This window comes from Cloeon dipterum, chromosome 1 (genome assembly GCF_949628265.1).
Source record: "Cloeon dipterum chromosome 1, ieCloDipt1.1, whole genome shotgun sequence".
Taxonomy (NCBI): domain Eukaryota; kingdom Metazoa; phylum Arthropoda; class Insecta; order Ephemeroptera; family Baetidae; genus Cloeon; species Cloeon dipterum.
The window spans coordinates 11898194-11924137 of record NC_088786.1 but is presented as its reverse complement, the minus strand read 5'-3'; the positions used below and the strand labels follow the sequence as shown (position 1 = coordinate 11924137).

Below are 25944 nucleotides of genomic sequence, written 5' to 3'. Positions count from 1 at the left end.
ATTTATTCCATCAATTTTACCTCCATGAATATTAACTTTTTGAAGATTTGATAGGCTATTGATTACTATAACCACTGGGTACAGTACACGTATATTGTCATAGGTAAAGGTGCTATTTTACGAATTAGCTAAAGCTATAACCGTTGAAGTTATGGTATGGAAAAAGTGCGTTTATGAGTGAGAATTAACTGGATGTAATTTTTCGTGTAACTCAAAAAAGCCATCAGCAAGGTGCAGTTAAATCTATTCCTATCAAAGAGCCTAAAAGTTTAAGATAGAATTAAATTTACGATTTATTTTTTGTACACACTTAGCAGTACGGCGGACAATCGAAAACTTGAACTATATTAAGACTTAATATTCCATAAAAATTTATTGTTAACCGTACCCTTTTGTCTACAACTAATGCATCTAAAATCTTTTGTTCCTTTCGCTATTAGAAAACTGCCTGCAGGTTTAACAGGGAAAATAGGTGTCCTCAGACCCTGCCTTATCCACTAAATAAGCAATTGGAATTCTTTAAAAGTTTGTGAAGAATGCTAGTTTCTTCATTTCAAGCAGTTTCCATTTATTGTTATGACCGGCCGATACTGCTATTTTCCCGTCTGTGTGCCCTTGTATTATATAACTATATTACATGCAACCGGAGCACGTTAACTCGAATCTGTCAAAATGCTGTAACAGTCCAAATTCCGCTTCGCCATTCATCTGCGGAGACTGACAGCTGCTTGGCACGCTAAGTGGCTTTAGTACCAAATTACATTAATCAAATTGTTTTTTGCTAGAAAATATTTTGCGAATGTGTAGCGAATCCGGGTTCAAGCGTCACGCGCCGCACGCAAATCGAGCAGCCGCGGACCTCACGCCCACGCAAATTGACCGTTTTTCGCAGGCGAATAAAGGAAACGTGATTACGCAAATGGGCATGCACGCGCGGCAATATCGCCAGGGGTGCAGTCGTGCGATCCTTGAATTCACAATTGGGGCCGCATGAGCTCTATTTATTGCGTGGCCTGAGCAAACAGGGCGCCATTCGTCGTTCAACCACCAAAGCAGCGATCCAAGATGCTGACGTCCACCTGGGCGCACGCGGCCGCCGTCGTGGTGCTGGCCACCGTCTGCATTGTCTCCTCCATGCCGCAGCAGCGCCCGCAAGGCAAGACCGTTTCAGTTTCACTCTCAGTAATGCCGCAAAGCAGGCGGATAAAACTTATTTTGGTTTAAATTAATAATAATTATTAGAATCTATCACAGGCCTTCATTTAAACTCTCAAGATTGTCTCATTTGAAAAAACTAAACATTTTTCATTCATATTTACTATTTAACACTCCCATGGGAAATTTCGCATTTAAATTTTCCGAATTATTTCCTCTGGCGTTTTATTTCTCGTAAATCTATTTTTGTTTTTGCTGCCGGTTTTTACTGGTCATTTTTTTCATTTTTTGTCGAGAGCATTTTTCACGAAGACACAAAGCATTTGCTTTTATAACATTAAATATTTTTAAAAATTTTTTTGCTTTACTAAAAGTTTTGTTTTACTTTCTGAAATCCGGAACATTTCTTTAAATTCAAACTATATTCATTCATGTATCGTATATCGTAGATGAAAGAAAGGAAAAGCCAGTGCACTAACAGCTCTTTTTTCCATATCAAAATTTCTTTGCAAACAATTTCACTACAAAAATATCAATAAATAATATTCTCAACAGAGAGCACAATAATTGTGTAACCTTTTGGTGAGATATTGCTTTTTGTACCTTAAAATCCAGAGTGCAAAGTTTTTACTCGTCGAGATGGAAATTATCATTTTAAATTCAGGACATTTTTTAGTTATTTCCCTTATTTCAACAGACGAAATTTCGTATTATAAACTATATGAAATATTGTCAAATATTAGTGCCAATAGAGTAATATTTTTTATTGATTTTTAATGCAAAAAAAATAAGAAGAAGTTATTATTTTCCTTTCACGCTTCCGTTGCAGATCGACCTTTCGTGGATCAGTTTCGTGAGTACTACCCTGACGACAGGAAATTCTTTTTTAACTACACGTATGGCGACACTAGCAAGAGAGTATTTTACCGATCAAACAGTGAGCGCCTGAAAGAAATTTCAATAATCAATACGAGATTCATTAATTTTAATATTTTAGCAAACCTAGACGATAGAGGCAACCGATTGCAACAGCAGCAGGAGCCGCAAAGACCGCAGCAGAGACCGGTGCAGCACGTATCCGACATAGACGACAACGGGGGTTACCATTACGAAAAGCCTAAGGGACGACGTGGTCCTCCCGCTTCCAAGGTCCACTTCAATCTTTTCAACGGCAACAACTATTGATCGGGTAGATCTCGATCTGCGCAAATTTTTTCACAAAAGTATATCCATCAGTTTTTTCTATGTATAATGTCAACCTCAAGAGCAGCAGTGCACTTTTGGGACTGAATTGTACGAGTTAATTTATGCATAAATTTTTTCTTTAAAATTGTGTTCTGTCTCTTACTTCTACAAACACTTTTTAAGTTGGGGAATTATAATGGGTATTTTCGTCAGTTCTGATCGTCATCAACCAGGAAGAGAGCTGAAAATAGACGTGATAGGAATTTGAAGACGCTCCTCCAAGGTCAACTGCCAAATTAAAGACGCAAAGAATGAAAAATGGGAGGAGATATATTATATTCACTTAATAACAAGCTTTCAAAATATTTGGTCTCCAATTTTGGGTGTGATTCTGGTTTTTGCGTGTCCCTCTCCACGCGCGTCTCTCTGTTTACGCTCAAAGCGATTTACTCACGCTGCGTTTGTGAGAAGGAACAATCATTACGCTGTGTTAGATTACAAAAGATAAGAAAATAATAACTGCGCTCTGCTTTGGTACCGTGGTAAAATTAAGCAAAGCTTAGTAATGAGGTGCTTAATTAAAGAAGCTGTTGCTATTTTGTTTACTTTTTTATTTTTCTAGCAATTAAACAGTTTCACATTTCGTAGAAACATTTGCACACACTCGCTTCATTTTTTCAGTATTAATTGTATTGTTGTAAAGGAATACATAATGCTCTTATAATATTTTGTGGGAGTTTCACAACCAGAGTCGAATCTTCATTCTGATCCAGTGTCAGTTGAGCAGTTTACAGAGCTGAAACACACACAAAAAATCGTTACAAACTTATAAAAAACAACATATTTACATGACTTGAAAAGGAAAAAAGATAACTTCAGTCGCAACAATTACAAAAATATTTTAGAAGATATAAAATAAATACCATTAAAAATTAAATTTGACCCACTACCAATTTTTGAAAAGGTAACGACTGAACAAAAGAGACGCTTTTGTTAGCAAAATATTTATTTTACGCGATTTGATTATGAATAACTATTTTAAGAAACATATTAGTGTAGTAAATTTAAATAGTTTTTTAATGTTTCGGTTTGTAAATGATTTCTTTAAAAAATTATCAACCATCTTTAATTATTTTCTAACAAAAAAATCTTTGCAGTGGTTTTAATAAATTTACAGTGATATTTCTTGTTAATTTAATCTTACGTTTGTTTCTGAGAGCGAGCAGCTCTTCGACGAATTTGGCCAGCGTCTTGTCGCTCTGCTGTCCGTCGCTGGGCAGGTGCTCCTCGAAGACCAGTTCAGCAGGTTGGATGACGACGTCTTCTCCATCGGGCGACGGCATGGCCATCGTCAGGGCGACCACGCAGGCCATCAGCAGGGCGAGCAGTGCGACAAGTCTGTGCATGTTGGTGTTTGGCTGTCGAGTGTGACGAGCAGCAATTGCACTCGCGTCTTTTAAACAACCGCTTTCAAGGGCACCGCGCGGCGGCCCATTCTTCCTTATTTCTCGCGCACACAGCAGTGAATCTTCTCCTTTTTTTCTCGCGCGCACCGCATCAACATCAAAACAAAGAAAAATAGCCGCTTTGGCGTAAAAACCGACCACGGCTCTGTCAGTTTGATCGCATCTTCTCTCTCGCTTTTTTTATCATTGGCGCTAATACCGGCAAGGCCGCGTGATTTTTTCACGCGTGCACACCACGGCCAATCAGAGGTTATTGTGTGTGCCAAGATGCAAATTCGTCTTTGAAGGCACTGGCGTGGTTGCATGCTTGGAAGCACTTCAAAGATGTGTTTTATTTGCTTTGTTGTTGCTCGATTCAAAATCTGATATCAGAGTTATTTATGTTCCATATGATGCATGTTATGTAAAACATGCAAAATACATAGGAGATGAAATTATTTATTTATTTCTTACGGAAGCAGAACAATATTGTTTTAAATTATTATACAAGTCTTTTCATCGTTCAGGAGCCTCGTGGTTAGTTTTGGGGTCGGTAATCGATCTGCACCCTGATTTCCCGGTTTGGGAATAAGAGGGTTTGGTACACCTGGCCGTACTCAAGATCAGCGTCGCTCTCCACCTCGGTAAATTTAAACCGCTGCACCAGTCTGGCCAGTCCGGCGTGCAGGGCTTGTTGCGAAAAGCGTCGACCTGTTTGATAGTAAACTAATATTTTTTAATGTTTCTCTTTGTAATATTTCTTTGAGCTGCCAAATGCGCATTGTCAGGCAATTTTTCTGTTCGAGCCAGATTGGTTAAATTTTAAACCAATGCTTTTTTCTTCAATCCACGAAGTTGAATCAGGGTTACCTACCAACGCACATGCGGGCGCCGTGACCGAAGGGTGTCAATAGGAATGCATTTTTTGAAGCCAGGTCGTCGCCGCGCATCCATCGCTCAGGAATGAACTTATCCGGCTGTGGGAAGTACTTTTCGTTCCGAAGTAACACCGAGTTGTTAACATCAACTACAGTCTGGAATTTAAAAATATTTATCATACGATCCGTAAGATTTTATAGGATTTTTATATATTTATTTATTTGTTATTTATTATTATTATTTTTTTTTGAGGAAGTAGTAAAAAAGTAATAAAAATTCCTTGCAAAGATAAAAATAATTCACCAAGGTTAATATGTGACGTGATGTCACATAGTTGCTTAAAAAGAGAATGATAAAAATAAAATGAGTCTAAAATAGGCATGATGACCATTTAAACTGGAAGAGCTGTGTGGCGGCACAGTTTCTTCAGCATGCAAGGCGCACAGACGAGAGTTTGGCCTGCTCGCTCATTCATCTCTCCAAAAAGCACAGGCATTTCTAAAACTAATTTTAATGTCTTGATGAACTTACCCCAGCCGGAATTTCATAGCCACTGAGTATCATTCGATTTGGTAAAACTCGCGATACCTCAGAGCCCAACGTGAACATTCTGTCAAATTCAGTAACAAGTAAAGACAGCATTTCAGAACACTTTTCTAGCAAGATCACCTGAAGGTCTCTTTGATGACAGCTTTCGTGTAGCTCAAGCGGTCCAGCACTTCAGGGGTCAGTTCCTTTGTGATGGACAATCCGTGCGATTGAATTTCGCGATACAGTTTTTCCTGCACATCGGGGTTCTTTGTCAGGCTATAAATGCAACTTTGAATTGTTGATGGAACCTGAATAAACATTTAACATTAAACATTTTGTTTCCAAAGTAATTTTAGTTTTAACCGTTGCGAGTCCGTCCGAAAACATGGAATGCACGAAGAAAAACATGTCATTTCGAGTGATTTCTTTTCTAGACAACATTGTTGCTAAAAATTCATATTTCCCTTCCAGTCCTCCCGCATTGATAAGCTCTTCCATTTTTCTCAGTGCATCTGTTAGATGTTTTTCTATGTAACTAACAATAAGTAACTTGGATTATTAGGACCCAACATATTTTTTTATATTTTACTCATGGAGGGTGTCCTCAAAGCGCACCAGCTGCCTCCAGGTGGAGATCGGAAAGACCCTGAAGAGCGGCGACGCCACTTTTAGCTTGGAATTAAGCTTAAAAATTTCGATGTTGGCCCGCACGCATTCATACCCCTCTTCCTGATCCCGAACGCTGCCATTCAGAGCGCCGAGGCGTTTTTCGCACACAATCAAACCAGAAACTGCAATTTGAGAGTTTTACAGTATAGTCAATTATTAATTGTTACTATATATTCATCTATAAATAAAAATTTGGTTTTAAAAATATTACGGTATACGCACTCTCTAAATACCATCGGGCAATAAGCGTGTAAATGTTTTCCACGACACCTTCCTTGTCTCTGCGAGTGCGCATCTCGTCAATGAGACTCTGCGTTGCGTCTTCGACGCTGGGTAAAAACCGCATAACGTGCCCCGGTTTCAGGAGTTGCTGTTGTGAAGCCTTTCGCATTACTTGCCACTCTTTGCCATTCCTGTCATAGTGTCCAATTTCATATTTAAGCCATAATCAAATTTGAACGGGAGGTACATGTTTCCAAGACCGACAGCGTAGCCCCTCATCAGGCGATAGAGGCGGGAGCCCTCTTGGATGGGCGGCACCAAGGGCGTCGTGCCTCCGGCGGCCAGAACTTTCTTGATGTCCTCAGGGTGGGACAAGTGCACCACCTCGCCCTGGGCGCCGCCCTGCAGCTGCTGCCGGAATATGGGTCCTAGCTTTTGGTGCATGTCTTTCAGAGCGTCTAGGTATTTGCTGATATCGTAAGGACCTATAATATGATTCGACCTAATTTTCAACCTTGCATTTAATCTGTGCTCGAAAGTGGGACGTAGAATTATAAAAACATTTATTTCTCCAATCCTTAAGATTGAGTAAAAAATCTGGTGCTCATATATGGATGGAGGATGGAGAAAGAGCAGCCGAGCGAGCATTAAGAAACTCAAGACTTCTAATTAGAATTACTAAAACGTCATTTTTTTTTCGAAATACACCTAAATAATTTCTAGTCTGTCTACACTGTAGAAGGCCCATCAAATTTTCCGTAAATTTTTCTAATGTTTTAAGGATTGTCTTAACAATTTAATTGTATATGTATTTATTTGAACACTGTATGCGTACCACAAAATCAATTGTTGAAATTTTTAGCTGCTTTATAATTATGCCCAAGAGTCTCTTTTCTTACTTCACAATGCAATTTATAGTACATACCACCTAAAAATTTGCATGTATGCATTTTTCATTTGGTTCAAAGTAGAAAGACTGATGAACGGAAAAAGGATTAATATATATAACACGATTTTTTTATTTTCGTTTGCAATTAATATACTTAAGATTTATTCCTGATAGCTTAAAACCAGTGGAAAGGAAAAAAACGCAAATGGATATAGAACATGGGAAAACTAGGCTCAGCATTGATTTGGGTTCATTTTTCTGACCAGAAATTGCGTGTCACACCGTTTTTACATAATTATCTTTTAGTATTAACCGTATTGAGTTATTCGAGCGAAACATTAGACACATCTAGAGAAGTTAGCCCCCCGCATGTTGAAAAGGTGTTAAAACCAAAACCATTAAGTAGCGAGTTAGAGTACTATTTAAAATCGAATTGCACAAACAATAGATTTGAATTAGCAGAAAAGAGCGTAAAATGATATGTCCCAAACTTATGTCAAAGGTAAGGAAAAGCGAATAAGAAGCGCTATAAATTTTTAGTTGGAAATGTCTCGATTAAAAAAAGAAAAAAAGCGATTGTTTTAATAATTGACGCTCTAAATGCTTCCTACCTTCTTTGCACTAAAAACTCTCGCAGCTTTGTTCCTATTCTGGCTCAAATTTCTTTCAACTTTGATAAATTAATTAAGTTTTTTGCGTTCGAAAATGGGAGCGTCTAAAAAATCATTCTACTCGTTTTTAATAAACGTTTAACTTGCAAAATACTACAGTGTTTTCCATATTTAAAATAAAGCAAAAACTTCTATACGAACCTAATGCACTGTAAAGCAGAGTGTGTCCAAAAATCGGCAATTTAGTGGGTTGAGGGATGCTAGAATACGGTTTCACATTTTGCTCGGCGTTATTGTGCGCTGACACGGAGGCTAGGGCGCTTGAGGATCGTCGCTGCGGCGCCGAAACCAGGATCCTGCAGCTCCTCAACGCCATGACGAAGACTGACCGAGGGGACGACACTAGCTGCCTTCTTATCCATAGAGTTATTGTTCCACGCGCATTTGATCGCTTTTCTTGTTTGTCACTTTTATTCTATCTAATCCTTGACCTTTTACACTAGCCTCTCGATGAAGAGTTCATGCAATTTTGAAATTGCCATACGCTTTTATTTTTCACGCATGTTGCAAGATCGTGCCAATTCGGCTGTTTTTGGATTCAGGCCCTTAATTGACCATTTAAGGACCAAAATTTCACATTGCATTGTCTCACATAGTATTAGATCAACAAAATTTATTCATTAGTATGCTCAATATGTTTGAGGATGAGTAATACTATTGTATTCTATTGTTCATTATAATGAACAATAGAAATCAAAATCTTTGTCTTTTTTAATTTGTGTTTTCTAATATCCCAAACTCACCCAAATATTAATTAAGTTATTTTCGGAGATTGCTTTTCATTTGAGAGATTTCAACTGAGATGAAAGATAAGCAACCGCCGCGCGCTTGACTTTTCCGGTCGACTCCAAGTTCAACTTTGAACTTATTACTCATCTGCATTATATAACTCAAGTTGGTGTCTATATTGCATAATACTTTCTGCTCTCACGTTTTCTTCGATGCATCCCTTTTTTACCATATTCCGACTGCGCTTGAATTTAATATTAAACCTTCTGCACGCTTTCAAAATTCATAACGTTACAGACTATTGATTGACTCGGTCATTTAAACTATATATTTTCTTCTAACCTAGACAAGCAACAATTTACAAGATAATTTCCGCGCTCTCCACTCAAAAACTTGAAATTATGTTAAGTAAAGAAAGTTGCATGCAAAATGGAAACTTAATAAGAGTCAATATTTTTAAGGTCAAATTATTGATTAGTTTTCTATCTTTAGGAATGATAAAAGCTGTTATAGACAGAAAATAATTGTTTTGAGCTTTCCTCATTTAACCAGGGCAAATACGTTTAGAGCATAATAGTCCTGCGATCTTTCTGCAAGAACGTGAAGAAATGGGAAAATCGTTATTTATCAATTGTTAGCATTGAGGCTCCGCAAGTTTACACCACGGGCGACAGCAGACTGTCCCTATATTCACACTCGTTATGTTGGTGAAGATTAAATAAAATGCTCAATATTAGATATATAACTTAACACTTAAGGTTTTAATCACAAATATTATGTTAATTTATAAACTCTCTTAATGTTGAACTTTTAATCAGATTTCCAGAGAATCACGTGCTTGGCTAACCAAATGGAGCGTGTTTGGAGCATGGCTGAGTGTTAGTGTACTTCTAGTTTTTCACTGGACGTGAGTTTGATTTTGCTAGAGTTGGCGCCGCCGACGCGCGCAGCCTTGCGCTGCACGTCGATGTACTCGCTGGTGAGCGCGAGCAGCCGGTAGCGTTGCCGCAGATTGCGCGCCCGCACGTGGCTCGACAAGATCTCCTTGCAGTAGTTTTCGGGGAACCAGCCGCACTCGCCATCCCTAATCCGCTCGCCCTGGTACCAACCTGAAAATTAATAGATAAAATATTTAAAAACTAAATATAATATTTTTTAATTAAAGCTCGATAAATTTACTGTTGAATGATATCTGAATTTTTCAGTAAATTCTAGTTCGAGAGACGCACCATCAGGCAGCTTCCTGAGCACATTAACGACGTCAGCCACTTCAAGTGACAGTTCGTCCGGCTGCTGGGCGACATACGCGTGGATAGCCTGCACCTGCGGACAGTCCCACGACTCGTAAACCCGTTCCTCTGAGTTGTTTTGGTTGATTTGCGGCGTTGTGATAGCGGCCAACCAGCGTTGCTTGTCTGACTCAAGCGAGCAAGACAGAACCTAAGGCAACGAATTATTTTAGCTCATTATCAGCAATAATTGTTTAAAAAAAAATCATTCTATCAACTTACCATTTCGTTAGTTTTTTTCTCGTGGTTTTGCAAAAGCGTGAGAATGAGCATATTTTTGGAGGAGATATCGTGAATTTTCCACGGCAAATTGATGGTGCCCTCGGCATACTCCTCAGGGTTGACCACATCAATCATATTCCTGGCACAGTAGTCGATGACGTGATAGCCTTCATCTCTGCCAAGAAAATCACTTATCGTCAGCACTGATTTCGTTGCGTCGAAATCCAAACACTCACCCTTTCTTTTTGGCAACGACGAGCAGGTCCGTGAAGAGGAAGACATTGACAACCTGCTTGGCGATGCGGCGTCCGAAGGTGAGCTTGGCTTCGTCCCTTGTCAGCAGCTGCGTCATTTCACCCGACCTGACCAGCCAGCGTGAGCTGGAAATCAGCGGCACGGCGCGCATCTCGCTGCGGAACTCGAGCTGCCGCGACAGCTCGATCATCTCCTTCATACGCTCCATCTTCCTCGCTTCCTCGTTGCAATCCTGCACCAACTGAAACAAATACGAGGAGTATATTAAAACGCCTCATTTAAAAAAATCTCTAATTCCTTCCCGAGGTAAAATTAAGTCTGCTTGAAAGCTGTTCATTTTTTATTTAAATTAGTCCCATACGTTTAAAAATTCATAAATTCTAACAGTATTATTTATATGTCCCACATCGCAAAAAAAATCAAATTTTTATTTTATCTTAACCAAAAGCTAAGTTTGTGCGTTTAAAACGTAAATTCCAATATATATATATATATATATATATATATATATATATATATATATATATATATATATATAGCAACCCATTTTTTATGGTATGCGGATACCTAATGCGATTTTGATCGATTTTTCTCAACGTGAGAACCAAAAAAATATCCATTGTCCATTCTCATTGAAATAATATTTTTTTAAATACCTTGTTGACCATCATTAGGGCATTTTTGCATGAGGTGTATTCGTCTGAGTTGGCTGAGAGGCGTCGCAGCACGGCGTCGAAGAGCAGCGGCAGGCGCGTGACCCTTTGCATGGGCAGCATCAGGAACGAGTGCAGCGACAGCGACTGACACTCGGGGTGGCCTTCTAGTTTGCTCAGCACGGAGGCGAACGACGCGTTAGTCTCGCGCAGGTGCTTCAGCGTGCGGTCCAGGTATATTTGTTGTGAGCAATACTTGATGTAGACGTTCATGTTTTTGGCTGCGTGCTTCTCCATGATACTGGAGATGTTGGTTAGCAGGATGCTGTCCTGCCAGCACTTCTCCAGGTCGGACAGAAAATGTTCCGAGCAGGATTTCACTGTAAATATTATTTTTCATTGGTTTTATTAAATTTCATAAATTTCACGCTGAAAGCAATTTAAAAATTCTGACTTCACATTAAATTGCTCCCCTTTTAAAATATCAAAAAATTGAGTTTGCAGATATATCGCAAAAAAACCGTATTTAAAAATTTTAAAAGATTTTATAAAACCTATATTACATTAAACGTTTTTTAACTTTAAAAATTAAAAAAATAGAAAATTATTCATTTTCATAATTTTAACTTTTTTAATTTTCTCGATCCTCACCTGGCCTTATGCCAGAGAAGAGAATATCTCTATCAGTCTTCGAAAGAACAAGGTCGTCCTGCAGCTCGGGACAGAGCACAAAGTGCATGATAAGCACGTTCAACGACTTTATGTACGATGCCTCCGAGGTGATGATTTCGAACTTAGCCTCCTGCAGCTTTCGCTGCTGCTGACTCAGTCGGTCTGCAAGCAAATAGGAATTGCGTTTAGAGAAGACCGCAGAGTTCAAGGTTGTGAGAAGCGCTGTACCAAGCACGCCGCTGTTGATCACGTCGGGCACCTCGCACCACAGCGACCTTTGACCCGTGTGCGCGTGCGGTTTGATCAGCTCCATGGCGCTCGGCCTTGAGCTCAGCATCATCATCTTCTCGCCGATCTCCTCGTAGCCGTCAGAGTCAGACTCCTCGTTCAGCTGCCTCTGTGCCTCCTGTGAATAGTCCGTTAAGCGTGCATAGCTGAGAGGATCAAACCGGGCTTACCTGCAGAACTGATTCGGCGTAAAATTGGTAGAGCGGCTCGTCCTCAAAGCAGGCCGAAGTACCCTTCCCGTTGCCCGCGATTTCTTCACTGGACTCGGTTTTCTGGCTTTGAGAATCTGTAACAATTGATTTGCGGTTTTACTATCTTTGTGGATAATTTTCCATAAATCTGTCAAAGTATTTGGTTAGAAATATATTGCGCGACGGACACTTCAAGGCCAATTTAAGTCGTCGTCGCACAATAAAAATAATATATATGGCATAGCTAAAAATGCAACACAGCAAAAGCTCGCGAGGAGGGGAAATTTGGTTGAGTCGCCTAATTTAATCATAATTGATGCGATGTAAAATTTACTCAGCGAAAAGTGCTGAGCAGTGATGATACAAAGTTTAGTTAAACTCCCTAAATCGCTCCTTCATGGCTACTTGGGCAGGAGATATGACGGAAAACGTTGGAGCGTGACTGATAAAACTTTGTGTTAAAAGATATGTTTCATGAATAATATAACCGTGTATTCATTTTGTTTAAAAAAATACTTACTACAAACTAGATTTTACTGGTATAATATCGAAAAAATAATAAGAAAGCATCTCTGCCTCTCACCATTCTCCGAGAAACTGTTGTGCTGCTCTAGACTAGAAAATTCAATTTCGGCGTACATCTCCTTGGGCCTGTTTTCGCTCAGCCTCTTGTAATTGGACTCGGTCGGGGGTGGCGGAGGCGGTGTCTTGGGTCGAATGATGCTACTGCTGTGTCGCTTTGGTCCGACATCGCTCTCCAGGCTTGCTGAGCTGCTGGAAGGACCAGACGAATGTCTGTGGCAGCTAGAAAATTAACAGAGACGTGAATTTAATTCATTAAAAAATGACAAGAGGTTTGATTGGTGGGAAATTTTAACTCAAAAAGTACAAACCTGTTGATAAGCTCCGCCAGTCTATCAACTGGCTCGATTTCCTGCGAGACGTAGAAAATGCTGCTGGATGAGTCGGTGCTTTTCTGTGTGGAAAACCGCGGCGATTGGCCCGATTTGCTATTTTTTCTAAAGGTCCAGTATTTGTTTTTGGTCGGCTCTTTGGTTGGCGGGCTGGTTTCGGCAACTGCAATAGAAGGTCAACAGTAAGCAATAAATGTTGCAAAACTCTTCACAAGATCTAACCTGAAATCTCTTGAAGCGTTTTTTGCTGCGCCTCATAAATAGCCGCCGGGTTGGGTGTGCTCAGCCGACGCAACTTGTCGCTGATTCCGCGTTTCCAAGTGCGCTTGATGTCCTTCATCTTCTTGGACGCGGCTTCAGCGATTTTGGTGATGCCACCCGTCTGGCCGGTCGGTGGAGGTGGAAGCTCCGGAAGGTGCACTTCATCTCGCTGCAAACAATGAAAATCATTAGTTGCAAGGTCCAATGCCCATAAAAAGAAAGTAACTGTAAGCTCTTTTTAGTTTTCATCTCATTTAATTTTAAAAAGTACGCAAATAGACAATGTTATAAATTTAAATTTTCTAATGGCTTAATTATATTTAGGCTCTACACTTGTACTTTTAGAACTTTTACTTACCCGAAGTGTAACATTTTCCAGCTTAACATCCGAGTCGGAATCGAAGCTGGAGTCCGTTATATCACTGTCATAATTTTCATCTAGAAGCGGGGGTGGTGGTGGAGCAATTGTCGGCACCTCTTTTGCCGCGCCCTGCCGAGGAGGCAGCATTTCGTAAAGAGGCTCGTACAAGTTGTCATCGCTGGCACTGTTTGAGGGGCCTGGATAGAGGCAGAAAGTATTTTTAGTCATATCACAGAAAAAATTAATACACAAAATAAAAAGCATCATATTTTGTAAAAAAAAATCTCCTCGTTGCCCTTCACTTCAATTACAAAAGCATTAATTTTATTCAGTTAAGTAGGCTCTTCCATCCATCCAAATTTTGCTAATGGATTATTAAGCGATACAATTATCGCAAACAATATACAGAAAGCCGACTAATTAAAAAGCTGTTTCGCTTAGCTCATTCATTTTCTTTTGTGTTTGACGCCGATGTAGATCAAGAGAGAGAGATGCATCCTCATTTTCTCCAGAGAAATAACAAGTGCAATGCGCCGCCCATAGCCAGGAAGCTCGCTCGGCTCGGCGCGCGACGAAATCTGATTGAATTCTTCCGCACCTTGCATAATGCCTCGCGCTCGCTCAACGCAAAACAATCAAACCACTTATGCGAGTAAATAATAAAATAGGAAGCCGATTGCGAATGCGTGAGTCGTACGGCGAGCAGTAAAAACCCGATTAGAGGCGCATGTTAAAAGCTGCGTGATACTCTTTGTTACACCAGGCGAAATGAGAGCGCCGTCGTCCAAATCCAAATAGCTGGCTATCTACCTTCTTTGAAGAAAACGCAGATTTCCTGCGTCTCGCGGTGTTCCCCGAGCAGCCTCAAGGTCACCACCGGTGGCCGCCTCCGCGCCGGCCTCCGCGGCCTCGCCTCCGCCTGCTCTTCAGGCAGCACAAAGCAAACCACCGAGTGCCGTGTGTCCACAAAGACTGCGACGCCAGAAAAACCCGTTCAGGGAAAAAGAAATAAACAAAAGGCCGTCTCTCTTGCACGAAAGGCACACGCCCAACATTATCATCTAATTTCACCCGAGCTATTACGCAATATTTTTAATTTTTCTGTCTTTGGCACGCGCTCTACGAGGAAAATGAGATGGCATAATGACGGAGAAATTGAATTTCGAATTAGTGTAATGAGATGTAATTTTACAAAATGACTCATCTCATCAATAAAATTAAAAAGGTGTAGAGTTTCGAATCGACAATAAATTTCGAAGATTGCAAAACTGCTTGGAATGTGCAGATGTAAGCGATGAAGTGACACCCACACAGATTGGCACAGACTAGCTGCTTTCAGTTTCTTCCAAAGACGCAATCTCGTTAATCCTCGAAGAGCGGCCGCTGTCTAATTTGTTTACATCAGCCGTGGAGAAAGTATAAAAATGAATTACAAATTTGTCGTCCGTGCGAATTGCACTGAATTTCAATGAGACACAAAGATGAGAGAACGACTAATTACTTTCCCCACACAAACGAATTTCGAGAGAGCTTTAAGATTGTGTGTGCGCCTTTCGTTCAGGGAGAGGGGGAAGCAGGTAAACCTTTGTCGACGACCGTGGGCCGCGGCCTTCGGGGCGCGGTGGCAGTGCCGAACGACGCCGACGACGACGACACGCCGTTGACGCTGATGTGCCTCATTGGGCCGGACTCGTCGATGCTGGGCCGACGGTCGGGCCCAGCGGGCCGCGGCGGCGCCACGTTCGGCCGGCCATCGAACACACAGTCTGATCGAGGAAAAAACTTTCACCGCCGCACACGCAGCCTTGCCGATTGCGCTGCCTGCTCGCAAGCTGAAAGTCGACTGGTTGGTTGCGAGTTTTGTATAGAGACTGGCTGTGCAAGTGGGTCACGCTGCGCGATCCCTGTGGAGGAGGGAAACGAGCGACTCGACGAGGAAGCCCCCGTCTGGCTGTTCCACCTGACGCGCGCAATTGCCCTCGCAATCAGCACTCCACTCCACCGACGTTTCCATTCATCGGAGCCCACATGCGAGAGCGGTCGCTTTTAGGCGGTGGGCTGAATGAACCTTTTAATGGCTATCCACCTTTCGCACCTTAAAATGAGGAGGAAACACTGACATGCTAAAGTCAAATAAATAATAAGGAATAAAACCCATTATTGAAGTTCGTCTTCTTCGTTCATCATCATTTTTACAAGAAATACTAAGGTATTTTAGGAAAGTTTTTACTGTACTGTTGCCATCAGTGCATGCAATCAGTCTGATTTCTAACCTGAAGATGTACCATTTTCTTTATCGTTTCTTTGATGTTTTTACAGTTTCACTGCAATTAAAATTGTAAAATCTGTCGAAAAATATAAATTTAGAAAAAAACAATATTATTAACTCTTTTGCAGCAAAACGTAGCTTTGGATTGGAAGGCCATTTTAGATTTTCAGAGATGCGTAACATCTCAATGTGTAATCTCTGAATGCTCCAAATTAAAAAAGATTATTTAAACCATTTGAAAATTCCAAAACTTCTAGCTTGGTGGAAAAATTTAAGACACGGTACTCACTGTAGTTGATAAATCTCTTTTTGGCTGAATGGGTCCACTGGCGCCGAACCTTGAGCGACCAACTCGGACTGCGTCTGTTTTTTGCTTTCTCACGATAACTGCAAACAGGGGTTAAAATTTGTTTTCTGGTAAGTGCTTATTCAAATTCGTCGCACGTTAATTAATTTTTGTATCTATGAAGTAACACTGCTTGCCATCCATTGCTATTTGATCAATTTTCAATAATTGTAAATTATATTGTTTTCAGTATATGAATAAGAAATCAACAAGAGTGGGAAAACCAAAACTTCTGTTTTAAAAAAAAATTATCAGAAAACTCAGCTAGTGACACACCTTTATAAAAATTATTCGCTATCAATATTTTTAAGCAGATGATATTCTCAACAAAAATTTCATCTGATTGAGTATTTTTTATCACGTGAAGTTATGAAGCATATATAAGCACAAAGAAAAGTGTGTAACATTATATCCCCCGAGCGCTGCCTAACTACCTCCTTCTTTTTTTGATTGGCATGCGCATTCTCATTGAGCTGATTCACACAGGAAGCACTTTTATATTTACAAACAAGACTCACACTGGCGTCATTTCGATCAGTCTGGCCGGTTTTTCCTCAGGTTCAGAGATATCCAGGTCGACCCACACATCACTGCTGCTGGTCTCGCTTCCGACTTCAATGTCTGATCGGCCGTCGTTACAGCTGATTGCTGTTTATGGAAAGCAGATTATTTAATTCCTAGAAGTATCATTCGAAAACTAGTCTACTTTTAAATCCAAACTATAATAGGTCCAGACATTGACGATGACAAAATATTAGTGCATTCTGAAAGATGAATTTTGATGGCTGTTCAAGGAACGATTTGCAAAAATTTCTTATATGAAAAAAATATCAACGCAGACAAACAAAATTTTGAAAATATATTTATTCTGTACTCTCACAGCACCATTTTTATACATATATCACTTGCATAAAAATAAAACAAATAAAATAAAAGTAAAAGGGTTGATGGACATTAGTTTATTTAAAAAATTTTGAAAATTCTGAGGTATCCTCGTAGTGTGTAAGATCATATTCCGAGTAAGAGGAATCTTCCTCTAAGTAGAGCTGGAGACTTTTTCTTTTCGGTTTGACTGCTTGCCTATCCATATTTAATAGCCTGAAGATCACTCGTAAACGTCGAGTAATCAAACTGAGCGGAGAAGACTCACTTTCTGCCCTGGAGCCGATCGAGTGGCTGGAATAGGCAGGACTGATTAATCCAGCCTTGAGCGCCTCGATTCCGCCGTACAAACTATTCTTCTCAAAGTAACTGGGCGCGCACGACCCGATGGACTCGTACACGGTGGCCGTGTCTTCGTAGATTCCCTCGCCGACGGGGCCGCAATCGTCGTAATCCTGGTCGCCTTGCGGCAGAGGGTAGTCGTACTCTTCATCCAACTCAGCCTTATTGTCTTGCCCCACTGGCTGGAACGAGTAGACGTCGTCGTAGTCCTCGGAGCTCCACGACTCAGTTGCACCTTCCAAAATCTGTACGACATCACAATTTCAAAATTTGATAAAAAATATTTTGCTCAGTATAACACAGACACAAGAAATTTTCCTGATCACTGGACATGCAGCAAGATAATTGAATTTTCAAGTCAGTTATACAGGCTACTCTTTCAGGATATTTTTGAAAACCAAACAAACAAATCCTCCAAAATAATAAATTTCAAATATATGATGCACAAGAATACGTATAACATCAACAAAATATAGATGGTAAATTTTAAATTTTCGCACAACATTCTTTATTTCAATGGTTTTGCCGGGGGAAAAATTTACACCCAATATTTTTTTCCATTAATTTAATAAATTTATTTTCATACAAGTTAGTTTAAATTGAGTAAATTGCATGCAACTAATTTTTTATCTCTGCACAAACGTGTACTTTTACCTGAAACCCCAAATGGTCAAAGTGACGAATTAATTAGCCAACATTTTGAGCGGCAACCAAACTAAAACTTTGTATGCTTATCACGCAGCTTGAAATCCTAAGCTTATCGAGTATTTTAAGTAAAGCATTGAATATTTATTTATTTTATTTTGGTTATGATCAATTTTCTTTTTTAAGCTTGGTATTTTTCAAGCACTTGAGCAACAAAAATTTTGAAACGATTATAAACATCCGACAAATTACCTGCGTAGTTTGCTGGGCAGCAGAGTTACTGAAGAGGAATGATACGTTAGGCTGCGCCCGTGCCACTGTCAACTGATCCAGTCGCACCTTGCATTCGGCAATCAACTTGTTGCTCTCGAGTTCTTTCAACACTTCTTCCACTAAAGATGTGTCCTCACTTTTCTGGACAATATCACTCTCATTAAAATCGCAGTCGACAGCGGAGGACGTCTCTTCAATACGAGGCAAAGCGGCTTTTTCGAGAGGCAATCCGTTGAGATTCTCTGCGAAATTTATGACATTTGATTATCTTTTCTACAAATAAGCAAATTTTATTTTTAATTAAAATAAGATACTCAGAACATAAATTAACCTTCGTATTTCAAAGTGATGAGATTTATTTATCAATCAAAATAAATTGGAACAGAGAAAAACTGTTACACAACAAGCATAAAATATAGTTCAAATCTTTTATGGCATTTTACAATTGACAGCGTGCCCTAATTTTTACACGTGTCTAAGAAAATTAATTTTGTAACAAATGCGTAATATATTTGGTTTTTGCATTGGAAATTTTTTGAAATGCCCCTTATTTTGGATAAATTGAATTGCATCTCCTCACCTTTGCTTATGGAATGTAAATATGAGCGGAATGTTGAATTTGGCACTTGTTTGGGCGTTTTGTTGGGCGGAGGCAGCGGGGGCTCGTCGCTTTTCTCTTCTTTATTCTTGGTCGGCACATTCTCTTCCTTAGACGCTGGTTCGGCGACGGTCGGCCGCACCTGGTTGGACCTGCGGCTGGTGACTGCCCTCAGTTCGGAGGCTTTGCGGCTGATGAACGATGCGCTCGGCTTGAGCATCACCTTGGGCTTCGGACTGGCCGACCAGTGTCCATTGGCACTTTCTTTTGGCACCTGAAACCCACCGCAGCATACCTCAGTACACACACAAAACACGTTCGATACGCCGATGGTACGTGTTGACAAAAGGCTATAATGTCGGTTATGGGAATTTTAACGGTGAATGCGATTCTTAACTTGAACGAAAGGCCTTCTTAATTGACACATTTTTACGAGAAGATATAGTCGGCAGAAAAGATTTAGTGGCATGAAAAATCACAGCTGCGATGAAGTTTAAACAACCTGTTGGTATTTTTGTGCAATTCATTCATACTGGTATTCGGCGAGAAATGTCGGCCCTTTCTCGTTGCGGATTTTAAACATTATAACGGTGCCGCAAAAACCACAGGTCGCGCGTGCCACCGCAGAAACGTGTCTGCATGGTGTCCTCTCCATGACATGCCAATTAATGCTTCTTTGGTGCTTGGAAAACAAACATTTAATTACAGAGTGCAAACAAACTGGCCAAAAAAAAGAAGTAACGGCTGATCTTAAATGCTAAGCAATAATGGGAAGTTTAATATTATTTCATTAATTTATTTCTCCACTTATGCACATTGAGGGGACGACGCCAGCTGAGCAAATAAATTCATCTTCTACAAAATTTAAATTTACGAATCAGGAGTAGCGCTACATAATTAAGGATTTTTATCAAAATTGTGCATTGGGTTTCCCTCTAAGGGAAGTTCGACAATAACGTAACTATGAAAAAAGGAATGCAGATGGTTAACGATTAACTGAAACCATTAAGTATCCAAATATATGCGTTCCTAAAATGGTTATTGACAATGTTTGAATTATAAGGTCACGTTTTAGACGCATTTTTCACCAAATTTAGGATTTGAAATTTTGGCTTTGATTCATTGATAGCAATGAAATGATGAGGATTGCAGACGAATTGGCAATACAATACATACGGAGCTGATAGATCTTACAAACCTCTTTGCACCACATGAGAAAATAAACTAAAAATATGAGCTCATTCTTGATAGACATGTAAGTTCTAATTGGTTGGAATGCCTCCTACAATTTCCTTTCCCAATCAGAGCTTTTGTTCACACTGATTTGAGCACTGAAAATTTCAAAACTCTCCAAATCCTTTGGTCAACACGTCTGGTAATATTCAATAGATAAAAAAATTGTAAACAAAAAATAGAATGGTATTTCTAACGATTTGATTTTATTCTGGCAGCAAAAATTTTGTCTCTTAGGGAATTGATTGAGACTATTGACAGGTTTTTAATGATTTGACAATTGAAAAAAAAAACAAATTGCACCTACCAAAAGTATTTTGCGGTGCTTGCTGTGAAAAGTCATATTAGCAATTCATTTTTTTTAAATCAGTGTTTGGATCCTTTGATGGAATCAGCAGAAAATTGCAAACAAAAGCACATCCTTTTTTGGTCAATAACTTATTATTCAAAAAAAGCCTTACTTACCACAACATTGACTTTGTTGTTTTCAATCTTCTCAAATATTTTGATGGTATGGCTGACGGCACCGTGGCAAACTCGCAGCTCGTCGACGAGCGGGACGGCGGCGGCGGCCACCGGCGGCCGACGCTTGGCCGTCGAACCCGTGCGGGTGCTGGCGGCGGCCGAGCGGACGACGGCCACGCGAGGCTCATCGGTCGAGAGGCTGTTGAACTTGGAGGCGAGCGCGGACACCGTGCACGAGGCGCGCAAAACCCTTGGAGCGGCGCCACCGCGACGTCGACTCGCGGCGCCGCTCCGCACTCGGAAGCTCGCCTGTTTGCGCGGCGACGCACGCGTCGGCGAACTGCTGCCGCTGTCGGCGCCAGCCTTCTGCATTCTGTCGGCGTCGGCCGCTCATTCTAAAAGCAGAAATAAAAAAAATTAAATATGTTTTTTGCGTGCAATATGACAGTATAAAAAGCGAAGCGGAGAAATACATGAAAATTTGCATTTCTACGGTTGAAACACAAATAGGCAGTTAAACCCCGATTTTATAATTTATTTTGTTTATCATTTGCCGGCTTATAGAAGATCAAATTGTTTTAAGTCAATTTGGACAGAAATTTCTAATCGTAATCATAATAAAGTTGAAAAGTTTTTATAGATTGAATCAAAACTACCTCCGTCAGGGCCTCATCTCCATGATCGATGTTATGCTCATTGTTTACCAACCCTTTTGTCTTGTGGGAGTCTGGCAAAACATTTATTTTCACCAGCTAATGAAATTCCTGATACAAAAATCAATCAATTTTTGCAATTACGTTTCTGTGAGATACACGCGTTGCTTTATTTCAATTCAAAATTCTTTTTGTAGCGAAAAATGTATTGGTTTGATAAACTATCTGGTGTGGATATAATAATGCACAATAAGGATTTAAAGAATAAATTATGCATAAAATTAAAACGATACGTATATCCGATTAAAAAATTAAGTGACTTTTTATTACAGTCCTCTGTACAAAAATAAATATTGGATATATTGTTATAATTTACTGATAGAGAATTCTTTTAAAACTATATTTTTGAACTATAAAAAAGTAAATAAAAATAAGAAACAACTTATAGTTGAGAATCCTGATAAAGGTTTCGATAAGGCAGTATGGGGTGGAAATCTATAGTCACGTGTTGCGCGGAAGAATCATTATATTATATATATGAAACTAAATCAATGAGAATATAGCGTTTAAGAATAAACAAAAATACCAAAAATAATATACATTGATTGTTCAACTCCACTTCCAATGCACCTTTCCGCAATGTATAATTATGCTTGTCACGATCACAGCGAGTAATACAAGTTGTTGAATTTTGGTGTTTCAACGAATACATCCATTTTTGAGAAGAGATTTCGTTCTCTGCGCACTCGTTTTTGAAAAAGTTCGCTCTGCTTTAAAGGTGTTTTAATGAATTATAGACGGAGGAAAGTATCCAATTTAAAGTCTGTGTAATAGACTCTGCGCCAAAAAATTTAGGTTTATATTTCAGTGTGAAGCAATAAAATGATGAATCCGTTTGGCCCTATGCCAAAATCGTATCATAAGATTGGTTTGTTTGTCATCTTGTGAAATGACGAGTCATGATATTATTAACTTGCTAAAATGAGCGTTTAGAGTGGTTATATTTTTCAGGGGCGCGAAGTTTTAGCGTAGTTAAGGTTGAGTTAGTAGGTTCTCGATGAGGGACTTGTCACTAATAGGAATAAAGTAAAAAAATCTAAAGGGACTTGATGTCGTTAAGTACATTCTAAAGATATTTCACCGTTGTTTTTCTGTTTGGAAAATCTTTAGTTAAAGCAATGGGAGATATTTGAGCAGTTCGTTGATCTAAAATACTGGCTGCCCAATGTCAGAGATGGCAAAAGATTTAAGTGACTCGAACTTCTCAAATAGCTCAACGGGCTAGGAGTCGCGCTCGCGCCGACTCGCCACTTACTGGTTTGTACACCTTTCCAGCAGCTTTTGGGACAAATGTCTGGCGTTTCATTAAAATACAATATTTAAAATTCAACTGCTTTATTTAGAGCATTTTAGGATTCTAATAGTTTTTTGTAGACTAGACGATGACCTGATTAATTTATCTATTCAACATTTCTTTGATTATGTTGTTTTGAATAATTTTATAAATTTTTCAATTTCATATTCTCCTATATAAAAAAAATAAATATTTAAAATTTAGGATAGGTATTTAGGTATAGTCTTCAAAAGCTGCCAAAAAGGCCAGAACACCGATAATTTATAAAATAAATAATTCATTTAAAATCTTCTTTATAATTGGCAATTAAATCCATAAATATATCGCACTTTGGAACAATACATTTCCTGTTCACATTTGAAACGCGAATGGCTTTTGATAAAGATTATCAAATATAGACACGACGACGTTTAAAGTTATTTGGCACACAAAATGATAGCTAGAACAAAAGGTTGGAATTTAGACGCTGCGGCTCTTATCGAAAACCACCGATTAAGCTGCCAAGTGCCTCTCAATGCTAGTCTATAAGTTAATCATTGGAGCTAAACACAATGAAATAGATTTCATGTTCTTGGCACGCATTCGTCATCAACATCATTATTAAAAGCCATTGTTGTTTAAATAGAAAACTATTACTTGAAGTTTGTTATACAGGTTGTTATGCGATAAAATGCAAATCGAGTGCAGCGACAAAGATCAAAAGAGCTGGTCGCTGTCGCGTTCACTTTGCCCGCGCGTGTCTGTCAACAAATAACAAGCGGCACGTCTGCTGCTGAATCAATATTAAAGTTTGTTATTTTAGTCGCTATGGCTTCTATGCACTTCCTCAGTGCAAGTACTAAAATTTTATTATCATCATGTCGTTTTTTTCTCTCTGTCAATCTCTGCCGGCTCTACACTTTTCTCACTACATAACTGAAATCCCATTTTCCCAGCGAGTGTGTGTACTTTCTTGGGAGATAATAATAATAAGTGGGAGCGAGAGGATGGAGAGGAACGGCCCAATTGAGTGGAGAGAGAGAGATGGCTTTTTACAGTTACACGCGGTTTCAAGTGCTTCTCTCCGCGGCTGGGTTCAACCGACTGACTAGCTGTGTGCCATAGGCTGACGTTAGACTCCATTACACGGCGCAGGCGAGCTCGAAGTCGATTTTGCCGTGGCGAACGCAAATACAGAGAAAAGCCGCCGCAAATAATTGCGAGGAAATTAGCGGCCGAATAACAAAATGCTGCGCCGCGCGTGCAGCTTGCAATACTTTCTATTGGAAGCTTTCTTTCCCGGCCGCACTTCGAATCCTGAAAAGATGATCATCCGCGCAACGGCGCGGACAAAAGCTGAAAAGTTGGCTCAGAATTTCCTTTGTTTGCATTTTCTCCGGAGTGCAGCCTTCTCTACGAGGTCAATTTACAGAGAAGTTGAAGGCTAAAGTGAAAATGAGATTACGAAAAGTAATCTTTATCACAAGGAAGCGTTTTTTGTTTAGCCACACTGTCCAATAATTGTTGACAAAGTGTAAAATGTGCAGCGTTATCAGCAGCTTTCTGTGCTGTTCTCAGCGTGAAAGCTAGCTGACGATTCGTTTTTGAAGGATTCACCTGGTTAGGTTTTTTGTTTGCTGGAATGTGTTTACTTAACGTTTTGTCAAAAAAATTCGCGTGAAAAATTCGACCAGACCTTTGTTAATCCTGATAATAATACAAAAAAACTGACAAAATGGGCTCAAAGTTTGCAGTGAAAGAAATGAGTCTATAGAAGTAAAAAGTAATAAAAATATAAGCAATACATAGTCCTAGAATGAATACCGCCAGCATTTAATAAATAATAATATGAATAATATATAAAATGAACGTACATATATTTTTTATCAAAATAAGAATAGCTGTTTTGATTTAGTCGAAATCGTTAATTTTCTCCGAAATCTTTTGAGAGATAAAGACAAATAACATTCTGGTTTGGTTTCAATTTCAAATTTTATCTTGCAGAAGCACGCATGATTATCTCAACGACAATTTTGATGGCTCAGCACGCTTTAGCCAATTATAATTAATTATTCCTTGAAATATTTTAAATCTTTGGATTTTCAAGAATATATTATCGCTAAAATAAACGATTGATCTCAAATTGAATTCTCCCGGAAAACCCAAAGTGTTTCTCAACCGTCGCAATTTAAATTCGATATCGAACAGCGTCATCGTGAAGCCATCAAGAGCCAGATTTTGTGTATTCTTTCGTGTTTTAGCCTTCATTAAAATGCAGGCTGACGGGTGCGCATGTACACCTTTCGCACTTTTTGTTCACCCAAGGTATTTGCTGAATTAATCACGCGGTGACTAATACACCTTCCGAGCGGCGGGGGAAACAGAGCGGCTGCTGCGGAGCATATGCCAAGCGGGTTGCATAAGTAACCCCTTTTTCCTCCACCTGCCGTTCGACAGGCGGAGAATCCTTTCTATAGCAATAAGAGCTGCTAGGATTTCCTCTAAAAAATTAACGCACGCCGAGGACCGACTAAAAATTCCGTTCTGTTCGGGTTAACGCTAATTGGAAACGCGAGATATCACGTTTGACTAGCTGGCGCAGATCCGATCGAATTGAGGTTGCCTGCAGTACTTGCACGTTAATGCCCGTTCGCATTCCCCGTGCACACACCTTGCTGGAATAAAGTGGAGTGAAGTCGTGGAACACAATAATACGGCACTGTTCGTCATTAAACACACATTGCGGCGTTATCAAGGTTATAATCATTGTTGACGCTTGACAATCAATACAATTTCTCAACCGACCGCGCGGTTTCGTGTCTGAAATTCGTCTAACACACATCCTGGATTAGCCAGCGCTGGGAAACCTTGAACTTGCTGTGTAATAAAAATATCTCCACCGTTGTCCTTCGCCGTCATGACGAGAGCAGCGGGCAAACACGACAGCATTATAATTTCGCGCGTGCATGCAAAAAGAGAAAAGATTGGAACCTCACCAAGAGATAAGATCGAGAGCCGGACTCATCGCGGAAAAGCGGCTTGCACTTGGCTGCGTAGAAAACACGGACACTCACGCACACACGGCAGCTGCCCCGTCGCAAATGTCAGTTGTTTTGAATTTGCAAGCGCACGCCGGGCACGTTCACTCCGCAAACATTTCGGCGCCCCGACACGACGACACTCAAGCCCGACACTGGGAGAGTCGCTGGCTCGGCCTTTCCTCCTTGGGCTGCCTGCCGATGGTGGGGCTGGACAGCCCAACGCTTTTCACGCTAGCTCATCCGGCTACCGCAGCCTGGGAGGGGAAAGACAAGCTGCTCACCGCTAATCACGATCTCGCTACTTTCCACATTGTTACGGATTCTTTAATTTTTGTGATTCATTCATTCAGTCTCACACTCGATCGTCCCATTAGCACAGCACT

At 40.0% G+C, this 25944-nt stretch overlaps 3 protein-coding genes across 4 annotated transcripts; 1 reads left to right on the top strand and 2 right to left on the bottom strand.

Moving 5' to 3' along the window:
* The first annotated feature begins 671 nt into the window (after positions 1–671).
* LOC135946026 (uncharacterized) lies at positions 672–2488 on the top strand. Its single transcript, XM_065494042.1, has 3 exons — positions 672–1156; positions 1985–2092; positions 2153–2488. Exons 1-3 carry the CDS (start codon positions 1066–1068, stop codon positions 2338–2340), a joined length of 387 nt encoding a protein of 128 aa, XP_065350114.1. The 5' UTR covers positions 672–1065; the 3' UTR covers positions 2341–2488.
* Positions 2489–2934: 446 nt separating this feature from the next.
* Positions 2935–7996, bottom strand: LOC135934455 (probable cytochrome P450 CYP44). Its single transcript, XM_065476253.1, has 10 exons — positions 7788–7996; positions 6334–6571; positions 6087–6277; positions 5785–5986; positions 5559–5730; positions 5334–5503; positions 5196–5274; positions 4660–4819; positions 3545–4496; positions 2935–3136 (listed from the first exon to the last, which is right to left on the bottom strand). Exons 1-9 carry the CDS (start codon positions 7960–7962, stop codon positions 4324–4326), a joined length of 1560 nt encoding a protein of 519 aa, XP_065332325.1. The 5' UTR covers positions 7963–7996; the 3' UTR covers positions 2935–3136; positions 3545–4323.
* A 1112-nt stretch (positions 7997–9108) lies between these two features.
* LOC135948382 (ephexin-1-like) lies at positions 9109–25759 on the bottom strand. Of its 2 annotated transcripts, XM_065497649.1 has the most exons (19): positions 25517–25759; positions 20535–20929; positions 18819–19110; positions 18218–18480; positions 17247–17565; positions 16615–16744; positions 16040–16137; positions 13479–13678; positions 13082–13289; positions 12839–13022; positions 12529–12749; positions 11925–12040; positions 11695–11872; positions 11446–11628; positions 10798–11174; positions 10123–10382; positions 9887–10061; positions 9605–9815; positions 9109–9484 (listed from the first exon to the last, which is right to left on the bottom strand). In XM_065497649.1, exons 2-19 carry the CDS (start codon positions 20904–20906, stop codon positions 9255–9257), a joined length of 4017 nt encoding a protein of 1338 aa, XP_065353721.1. In that variant the 5' UTR covers positions 20907–20929; positions 25517–25759; the 3' UTR covers positions 9109–9254. The 2 variants fall into 2 exon arrangements, with proteins under 2 accessions (XP_065353721.1, XP_065353808.1); XM_065497736.1 differs by lacking the exons at positions 20535–20929; positions 25517–25759 and adding an exon at positions 20035–20108.
* Between the last annotated feature and the right edge of the window lie 185 nt (positions 25760–25944).